The sequence below is a fragment of the Myotis lucifugus genome, unplaced genomic scaffold (assembly GCF_000147115.1).
Source record: "Myotis lucifugus unplaced genomic scaffold, Myoluc2.0 scaffold_211, whole genome shotgun sequence".
Lineage (NCBI taxonomy): Eukaryota > Metazoa > Chordata > Mammalia > Chiroptera > Vespertilionidae > Myotis > Myotis lucifugus.
In genome coordinates this window covers 1,930,939-1,941,129 of record NW_005871259.1, presented here as the reverse complement: position 1 = coordinate 1,941,129, position 10,191 = coordinate 1,930,939, and the positions used below count along the sequence as shown (strand labels likewise).

Here is a 10,191-nt window from a genome sequence, read left to right as displayed (position 1 = left end):
GTCTTGGGACTGGCTACACCAACATATGCACTTATTACATTTATACAGAATCACTGTGCCTTACATCACAATAAATGTGTACCATCAGGACAAAAAATTCAAAAAGGGTAGAAAGGAGCTGAGCCCCTCTCCCGCAACACTATCTACAAAATGGCTCTAAAGATTTCGTAACAAACACTGAGTGAGGCGGAGAATGGCAGAGCCATGAGAACCCTCAGCCTAGCTTTGTCCTGTCCTTGGCCCCTGCTCCTTCAGCTCTATACTGAGCTCAAGGGGCACACAAGCAAGGTACAACCACCCTTTCCCTCGTCAGGGTGCCTGTGGTTTTAATCCTACACACACATCTCCCACATGCTTCCTGAGTCTCACTCATCCAGCTCCTCCTCAGACAGAAGATCCCCATGGTCAGAGAGCTGGTCTGCATTGCTGGTGCTGGTTGCATCGTCTTCATCCTCCGAGCTGGCCTCGCAGGCGGTGTGGAAGAGCTGCATGAGTTCTCGAAAACGGTGGGAAACCTAGGAGGAGAGGGGAAGGTTGGTGTTCCCTGTCTCTAAGTAACATAAAGCATTATATACCAAGTTAAACAACCTTGTTTTCTCCACACAATAAGGTCCTCCTTAAAGGTAAGAAAATTCAGGTTAAGTGGCTAAATATTTTGTCCAAAGTCACTCCTAAAACCGAAACTACAATGGAATCTCTGGGGCTTCCACCTCGAAATCCAATGCCCTTTCTCTTCTAGAACCACTACAAACACCCTGGGAAGCCAGGCCCTTCCTCAGCAGAGCTTTACAATCTTACCTCCTCTTAGTCGGCCAGCCTGTCCTCTTCCTGCCTCTCCTGGATTTGAAACTGTCGAGGACTCCCCCCGCCCACTTACCTCAGTAGGAGTCTTATTTCCTAGCTGCTGGGAGATGATTCGAAAAGTCTGGGGCTGTGCTCCTTGTTCCTGGCACATGGTGAGAATCACACGGTCAGCTTCCCTGTAACCATATATTGTGATGAGTCCTAAGTTAGTGTCATGGATGTGGTCACGTGCTTTATAAACACACACCCACCCCTACCTACCGTGTCCACAGGACCACCTTTTCCCCGGTGGAGCTGACCTTGCTGTTGTTCGCACATACGGTGACTTCCGTGGCCTTTGGCTGCTGCTCCCCTTCTGGACCCCTGACCTGTACTCCACTGTCTTTAGCCAAACCTCCTTTAGGGGTTTTGGGAGAAGTCTCTGAGGTGTCAATTCTTGATGAAGATTCAAGGACTGAGGACTTCCTGTCTGATGTCTTCATACCAGTTCTGCTGGAAGGCAGCCAGCTCTCTTGAGTATCTGGTTTCCCAGACACCTGTCCTCTCCCCAAGTCTCTGGTCCTGGAGGAAACAGGACTCGGGAAAGAAGCAGGGGGCTCCAGAGTTCCAGGACACTGAGTTTCTGAAGCATCGCAGACCGGCGTGGAAGACTCTGCGTCACCTGCTGCCTGATGGCCCTCCCCCTCATCCTGAAGCCTGGGGAGCTCCGTGCAGCAGGAAGCCTCCGGTTTGACCTGGTCTGTCCTGGTGTCTAGAACAACTCCAGTGTTGGAGGGAAGCTGAGGAGTCTCTGGTGAGCTGGGCGGTGGGCCATCCAGGAGGAGCTGCCGTTCTGTAAGAATCACTTCTTGAGGGGACAGCAAAGTGCTCCCCACTGCCAATCCTGCTTAGGAGGAAACAAAGATCTAACAGTGTGGACAGGGTGGAGATGCAACTAAGGACTGACTTCAAATTACCACACGGTCACTCTGATAAACTACTGTGACAAAATTCTAATCCAAAAGAGTGAGGTGGGGGTCAGGGCTAAAGTCACGTTTAAAGAAATAAGCCCTGGCCCGGTGTGGTTCAGTTGGTTGAGTGTCGCCCCATGCATGGAGAGGTCACAGTTCAATTCCCAGTTGGGGCGCATGCCCAGGATGTGGGCTTGATCCCCAGTGGGAGGCATGCAAGAGACAGCTGATTGATTGCTCTCTCTCACTGATCAGTAACAAAAACCTATTTTAAAAAAAGAAATACTGGTACAGCCACTATGGAAGACAGTATGGAGTTTCCTCAAAAAGCTGGAAATAGAACTCCCATTTGGCCCTGTGATCCCACTTCTAGGAATATATCCCAAGAAACCAGAAACACCAATCAGAAAGGAATGTGCACCCATATGTTCATAGCAGCACAATTCACCATAGCTAAGATCTGGAAACAGCCTAAGTGCCCATCAGTAGATGAATGGATTAGAAAACTGTGGTACATCTACACGATGGAATACTATGCTGCTGTAAAAAAGAAGGAACTCTTACCATTTGCAACAGCATGGATGGAACTGGAGAGTATTATGCTAAGTGAAATAAGCCAGTCAATGAAGGAAAAATACCACATGATCTCACTCATTCACGGATAATAAAGACCATTACAAACTTTTGAACAATAATAGATATAGAGGCAGAGCTGCCTCAAACTGAGTGTCAAACTGCAGTGGGAAGGCCAGAGAGGGTTGGGGGGCAGAAGGGAGGGGAGTAAGAGATCAACTGAAGGACTTGTATGAATGCATATAAGCATAACTAATGGACATAAGACACTGGGGAGTAAGGGAGGGCAGGGGATTGTCAAGGGCGGGGGTGGGGGAAGGACACATATGTAAAACCCTTTGTAATAAATATTATAATATTTAAAAAAAAAAAGAAGAGAAAAAAAAAAAAGAAATAATATTTGCGCCCCTAGCCTAATAGCTCAGTTGGTTAGAGCATCGTCCCAATACACCAAGGCTGCAGGTTCAATCCCCATTGGGGCACATACAAGAAGCAACCAATGAATGCATAAATAAGTGGAACAACAAAACGATGTCGCTCTCTCTAGACATCAATAAATAAAAAAATTTTAAAAATCTGCCTGCCAAAGCTGATAATGCTGGAGTCTTTAGAATGCAGATCACAGAGGATCTGGAGATAAAGAGAAGGGATTCAGGAATGGGAATACAAGAAAAGGCTGAATCATGTTGATTTTGTAGCATTTTTAGTTCTGCAAGAGTATTAAGGCCACAGGAGAGAAAATTAAGGCTGAACAGGAGAAGGGTTTCTATTGGTTTATTAGTAACAGTCCTTGAAAACACTGTTATTTACCCAGGTTCAAATACATTTTTACTTGAAGTGTGTAAGAATAAGACAGAAATAAATGGAGAAAGGCTGGACTGGCAGCCAGATCACTCACCTGAAATGGGCATCTCTCCCTTTCGGGTACTCCTGCCAGTCCTGCTCTGGGTTGCCTCAGTGGTTTCTCGTTCCTCTGGGGCTTCCTCCTCCATCACATCCTTGCCCTGCCCAGCTTCCTTAGCACCAGGCATAGGACTGGCCTCTCGGTGGGGGCTGCCACCCACCAACTCATGGGGCTCCTTGCTCTTGTAGGATTTGCTGTCATAGACCTGCGGAGATGGCCTTGTGGGTCAAGGGTCTCCTGACCCTCCTTTGTCTTAGGGGGCCAACCAAAGGAAGAAGCCCTGTTGGGATGCTCAGCAAGTCAATCAAGATGCACGCCTGCTTCAAGGATTTTAAATGCCCAGAATAGAGTATGGGATTCAACAACTCCTCTACCAAGGACTGTATTTTTGCTGCCAACCAGCTCTACTCTACCTAGAGAGCCAGCATTACCTTTAGGGTCTGTTTTCTTGACACAGGCTTACTTCATTAAAAAATAAAATCTATGAAGGAACTATTTGAACTAATTGATTTTTTTTTTCCAACTCCAAAAACTTTATCCACAGAATTCTCTTTAAAAAGTAAAATCTGCCAGACCAGTGTGGCTCAGTGGTTGAGCTTCGACCTAGGAACCAGGAGGTCACAATTCAATTCCTGGTCAAGGCACATGGCAAGGTTGCAGGCTCAATCCCCAGTAGGGGGCGTTGCAGGAGGGAGCCGATCACTGATTCTCTCTCATCATTGATGTTTCTCTCTCTTCCTCTCTCTTCCTCTCTGAAATCAATGAAAATATATTTTTAAAAAAGCAAAACCCACAATATATTTTTAAAAGATTCTGTTTGTATTCTATGTGTGCATACAAGGTTCACATTTGTGGTAGCAAACAATACCCCAACAGTAAGGCAAGCTGGAGGTTGACCTAGGTAGGCAGCTCTGACGCCTCTCGGTACAGTCCCTGCCCTCACCTTGCTGCTGCAGTGGCTGCAGTTTCTCCTTTTGCTCTTCTTCAGTTTGGAATCAGGACCTCCTTCATGGCATGCACAGGCACAGTCCTTGGCGCCATCTGGCCACTCAGTCTCCTAGGAGATATCTGGGCTTGGTTAGCTGCCAAGCACTTTGGTAGCAAGAGAGAAATAGCTTGCTGTGGCCCTGCCAATCCCATCCTCTCTCTTTTATTATATACCATCTTTATATTGCCTGAGGAAATCAATATCTAAACTCGATTAAAGCTTATTGTGAATCCCTAAAACAATTCTTAAATGACCCCAAAACTGACATATCCCAGTTGCCTAGATGGTTCAAGGGATATTTAAGTCAAATATAATCTGAGGCAAAGACACTGGAGAGCTCCAACATAAGATATGATCTACTCACTCATCTGTCTTTGTTTCTGTCTCCCTGTGCTTTGAGCTCTCCCCTCCCAATCATCTTGAGAGAGGCTTTGTACATATGGAAGGCTCACTCAATGATGCTATTTAATAAACCCAAGACATAAGTACCATATTTATTCCCGTTGATGATGAAAAAACTGAAGAGATATTAAATAAATTGCCCATGGTCACTCAGCTCCTATAAAGTTCTTCCCTAAGAAATAGTAAGAGACATGGAGTAAAGGGACATGAATTAAAAAGACTACTTCTTGCCCTAGTTGGTTAGGCTCAGTGGATAGAGCTTCGGCCTGCAGACTGAGGGTCCTGGGTTCGATTCTGGTGAAGGGAACATACCACAGTTGCAGGCTTCATCCCTGACCCTGGTCGAGCACATGTGGGAGACAACCAATCGATGTGTCTCTCTCACATCAATGTTCCTCTCTCACTGTCTCTCCCCCTCCCTTCCATTCTCTGAAAATCAATAGAAAAATATCCTGGGGTGAGGATTAAAAAAAAAAAAAGACTACTTCTTGCCCAGCTGGTGTTGCTCATTGGTTCACCCTCAACCCATGAACCAAGAGGTTACCAGTTCAATTCCTGGTCAGGGCAAGTGCTGGGTTGCAGGCTCAATCCCCAGTAGGGGGTGTGCGAGTGGCAGCCAATCAGTGATTCTAACTCTTTGTTCCTCTCCCTCTTTCTCTAAAAAAAAAAAAAAATCAATAAAAACATATTTTTAAAATAATAAAATAAAAAGACTACTTCTTGAAGAGCATTCGAGAGCAGTATGAGCAGGCTCTGGAGCTGGATTCCCTGGGTTCATATCCTAGCATTGCCACTTATTAAATATGAGACCCAGGCAATGGCCTCTCTCTGCACTTCAGTTTCCTCTTCTGTAAAATGCAAACAAGAGCAATCTCTTCATAGGATTATTGTGAGAATTAAATGAGTGAATAATCCATTGAAAATATTTCCAAGAGACATATATTTTGTAACACACCTAAGGACTAGCCATTATCATTATTAAAATGGGCAATCTTAGTTTTTCACATAAACAGAAAAGAAAAAGTTAAGACCCAAGGGCAAGAGAAATAGCTCTGAACTAGAAAGAAAATGGGAAACAGATTCTTCTAATGAAGCTCTCCAGAGTGGGGCCTCTTTAGCAACTGCACTGTTCTTCCCATGGGCTCTGCATGTCCACAGCAGCCTCAGATCCCGGAAGCTTTGCCAGAGAAACATTTAGGCAGAAACTCAAGTCTTGATTAATGAAAAATGGGCCATCTCCAACAACTTGATGTACCTTGTCATGATTCTGTACCCCAATCTCCTTTCTTCTTTTGTTCTTTGGGGCTGTGGGTATCTTGGGAGGTTCCTCTTCCTCTTCCACATCAGGCAGTGCCACTTCTTCAAAGCCATCAAACTGGGGAGAAGTTGGTGCCACTCAACATAGACTTGGGCAGATTACCCCTCCCACACAAGGCCTTCTCCCTTCACAACCCTAGTGCAGCCTCAGGGCTTTTACCTCATATTCCTTCTCTTCAGTCCAATTGATCTCTTCAAAGTCACCCATCCGGCTAGCTGCTGGGCGCAGATGGTCAAAGAAGATGGAGAACTCATCCTGCAGGTGGTCGTGGCCCTTGAGGAGATGCCACATCTGTGTCTTGAGCTAGGAAGAGGTGTAGAGGGAAAGATGAAATCCCCAGATCCTTCCTAGGCCATATTCCAAACCAGTCCCATATACTTCCAAGTTCTATTTTTCTCGTCAACTGGAAGACACACAGAAGCCTCTCTTTGATAGATAAAAGTTCTTGAATTTCCTCTCCCTCCTTGCTTGCCTACACAGGAGGAGTATTGACATTAAGTTTGATTCCTAATAACAACACTCTCTATCCTGCCCTCCTGATCTCCAGGTCAGGCATTAACCCAAGCAGAGCAATAAGCCTCTTCTGGGCCCATCATCACCTCCTTCCTTGAACCTCTTCCTTCCAGGGCACTGAGGGCATTCCTGAGCCTGGGAAGGTCAGTCAGGATCCGGTTTCAGGTGGCAATCAACCCCTATTCCAGTGTATTATGCTACAGACAAGCCTTAAAAAGTCCTTGCCTTCTTCATCTCCTCTAGAAGTGCATGGTACCCAGAAGCAAGAGGATATAGGCTAAGGTAGGGAAAGGGAGAAGGGAAGGGCCTAAGGCCTAGATAAAATGGGAAGGAAGGACAGGAAAAAATACCTCAGTAATCTCCTGGGGCAGGCAGTCTGCACAACTTTGGAGGACCTTGATAATCTTCTGGTGATGTGAGGGGTTTTCCGCAAAGCAAATTTCAAGCTGCCGGAGAAACTTGCGACTCTTCTCAAAAGCCTGCTGCTCCTCAAACTACCAGAGTGAAAAGAGAGCAAAAGAGGAGTCACCTATACAGCTAGAGCAGGATGTGAGGGTTCTAAGCTAAGAACCAGGACAAAATGGGTTGGGGGACTAGGGGATGGAAGGCTCCAGTTTACAACTGTGTGATCTTTTTAACGACCTCTAGCATCTATCCACCCCGGGTTACTGGGGTCTACTGGTCCAAGGTAACGATGATGTGAATGAAAGATTCAAGAGATGTACATATCTCAAGTTGTTCACTGTTTCATGCACTGTGAAATCAGACACTCAAACTGATGTAGCATTCAGTTTACGAAGAATTTTCACATATGCACTCATTTGATTCTCATAATACAGAAAGAGAAGATTGGCATGATATGTATAATCATTCCATTACCACTGAACTGCCTTAAGACTATCAGAAAATTCTCATTATATCCTTTATTCCTACCAGTCATGACAAAAAAATGAGAACTACCAGGATATCCCTCATGTTTAGATACTGGATCTCCAACATTTCAAATGTCATCTTATCACAGTGGCTCTCCCAACCTTCCATGTATAAAATTGCAACACCCTAACCCTCATCCATTTTACCTACTACTCTCTATTCCCCTTTTCTACTTTATTTTTCTATAGAGCATTACTATAAATCATTATATACCATATACTATTTATGTCTATTTTATAATTTTTATAATATACAGGGCAGGACAAAAGTAGGTTTATAGTTGTTCATATGAAAAATAATACAATAATTAACAAACAAATAATACAAGAATAAACTGTGTTTCACATACTCACAACTATAAACCTACATTTGCCATACTCTGTATATGTATTTACAATAATGTATTTCACTGTTTGTATGGTAAATGGGAACATGGGCCCTTTCCCAAGCTCCAACTCCCCTTCCCACCCTGTGGGAATATACAGAAGGCCTGTAAGTGGACAGTGAGACCTTCGGAGCCTGGCCAGCAATTCGGACTAAGAAAGGCCAGAGAGGAACTGCTTCCAGCTGTGAGCCCGGATTGCAAACAGCTAGTGTTTTGATTTCACACAGCTTGCTCTCGGGCATGACCCCTTCCCTGTGTGCCCCATTTTGCTTTGTTTTCTGTGCTCTAGGATAGAACCGTGTGCTGAGGAAGTCTGGGTGGTGGTTAGACAACAGCACCAGCTGGCTGCCCCCAGGGTGGCCTATCAGCAGGCCAGATGGGACCTGATGGAAAACATCACAGATGGAAGCCAGTGCACATGTCAAGTCCTAATCACAGCTAGTCCTCAGGGTTATTTCTTTGGAGTCCACAAATACCCTAAGGTTTTCTCAGACCTCAGCACTTTACATAACACTGTTTATCATATGACTTTCCCCATGAGAATGTAAACTCCATGAGGACAAGGATTTTTTTATAATTACTATAGTCGTAGTACCTAGGACTTTGCCTGACACATAGTAGGCACTCATTAAACATTTGTTCAACGAATGCCTGTTTTACAACAATGAGGAGCAATAGGCATATGATTTAACTAAGGGCTTCACTGGCAACTGAAGGTAAAACCCTCCTAGTCCCATGTAACGTACTTGGGAGAATGGAATTGGGAAGATCATTCTTGAAAAGGAGGCTCTTACCACCTTGTGCTAGGAAAAGGCTATCTGACTGGAAGTAGTCGGGAGACTGGAACAGTGTTAACCAACTCTCTATTCAAATCCAATCTCGCTCTGACCCAGGAATCCCATTGTGCTGTCTTTGCCCATCTACTCACTAATCCACAGGCCAGAGCTTGCTCGGGCAACAGGAAAGCAGCAAAGTCCTTCAACAGCTGAGGCCAGTCTTGGAGAAGAATTTTCAGGCTTTTGTAGAGATCCACAGCCGTCTGCCTCTGAGTACTTGACTCAAATTCATAGATAACCTGAAGGAAGTCCTCATACCTGCCAGGGATATGTTGCAGGGCTTCTCGTACCTGTACAGGAAGACTATCAGTCATCAGTACCCTTTCTTTGCGTTGCAACAGAAAAAGGCAATACCAAGAAAGGATGAGGAGTTACTGTTAGAGAGCTCTAAGAATTGTCCTTCCTCTAACAGGCCCTAAGATCCGACCATTAATGGAAGACAAAGAGCAAGGTACATACAGCTCCTTTTCTGCTAAGGGGCAACTGAAAAGCCATTTTCCCCACAAAACGAGGTAAGCTTTTTTTCTAGCTCACAGCCCTAGCCTCTATCCTTCCTGACTTCAGCTCCATACTGAAATAGATAAGTACTCCATCCCTATATTTCAGCATGGTATCATTTGAGGGTAACTAATACAAAATTAGGATTGTTAGTAAATATGAGGAGACAAGAAAGTCATGACTGGCACTGCTAGTACTCCACTTTGCTTGGGAGGGATAAAGGAACCAGATGGATAGCAAAAGAATGAGACCGCCAGCCAGGACAACCTCAAGGAGCAGGTTGGTTCCTCTCTCTGAAGCCCGGGTGCCTCTCTGAGATCCTCTCTCTGGCCGTGTACCAGAGGTCGGTCTGCACAAGCCAAGGGCTCAGTAAGGGTCCTACTTTAGCTGACCCAGGGAAGTCACCACCTCTTGCTGATGGTGATGGTGTCCATCTTTCCATTTCTAGGCAATAGAGGGATGATGCTAAGGTACTAACAGTAAACCTGCTTAAAACTGAATTCTATCTCCTTATGGTTCTCTCACAGATCTTTAGGTAATTCCAGGAGAGCAAAGGCAGAGGCATAGAAGGCTGTTGTGGAGCCTGAAAAGCAAACTTCATTTTAAAAACATCTTCCTTAAAGGAGTAGCCTCATTCAGAGGGAATGGCAGTACAGGAAGTAGCATTCGCCTACCCTAGTCAGATAAGCCTGAGCAAAGGCCAAATCCTTCTGCTCTCTGAGTGGATCCCGCTCGAGAATGTTCTCATCATACAGCAGCAGCAGTTTGGAGGTGTCCTTGCTGGCTCGGGCCCGACTGCCCCTCTTATTCCGAGCTCGATGATTGCTCCGGCCCTTTCCAGAAGCTTTGATGCTCTCTCCTTAGAGTACGTGAGAAAAAGAGTGTTTCTTCATCGCTGCAACCCCTACTGTTCCCATCCCACCACATGCGCCCACCCCATGCAAACCCTTTTAATGGTATGAAACAAATCAGGAGAAAAGCTGCTGGGAAAATGGCACGAGAGGCATGTCTGTCTCTGACAGGTCAGCTCTATGCAGAGTCAGCAGTCTTAAGAGTGAGTATGGCCTATGTCGAGCTCTCAAGGGAC

At 45.3% G+C, this 10,191-nt stretch overlaps 1 protein-coding gene across 27 annotated transcripts in view; it reads right to left on the bottom strand.

Moving 5' to 3' along the window:
* The window catches only part of LOC102420362 (GON-4-like protein), a 51,559-nt gene that overhangs the window by 2,713 nt on the left and 38,655 nt on the right, over positions 1-10,191 (bottom strand). For 10 of the 27 annotated variants that reach the window (XM_023761619.1, XM_023761608.1, XM_023761605.1 and 7 more), the window contains 10 exons: positions 9,779-9,963; positions 8,699-8,896; positions 6,803-6,946; positions 6,099-6,242; positions 5,877-5,996; positions 4,175-4,288; positions 3,226-3,436; positions 1,066-1,687; positions 878-980; positions 370-515 (listed from right to left, as the gene is read on the bottom strand). In XM_023761619.1, coding sequence (XP_023617387.1) covers positions 370-515; positions 878-980; positions 1,066-1,687; positions 3,226-3,436; positions 4,175-4,288; positions 5,877-5,996; positions 6,099-6,242; positions 6,803-6,946; positions 8,699-8,896; positions 9,779-9,963 — 1,987 coding nt within the window. Of the gene's footprint in view, positions 516-798; positions 981-1,065; positions 1,688-3,225; positions 3,437-4,174; positions 4,324-5,876; positions 5,997-6,098; positions 6,243-6,802; positions 6,947-8,698; positions 8,897-9,778; positions 9,964-10,191 lie in introns of those variants that run through there. The other 17 variants (XR_002831452.1, XR_002831450.1, XR_002831449.1 and 14 more) reach the window with 13 other exon arrangements.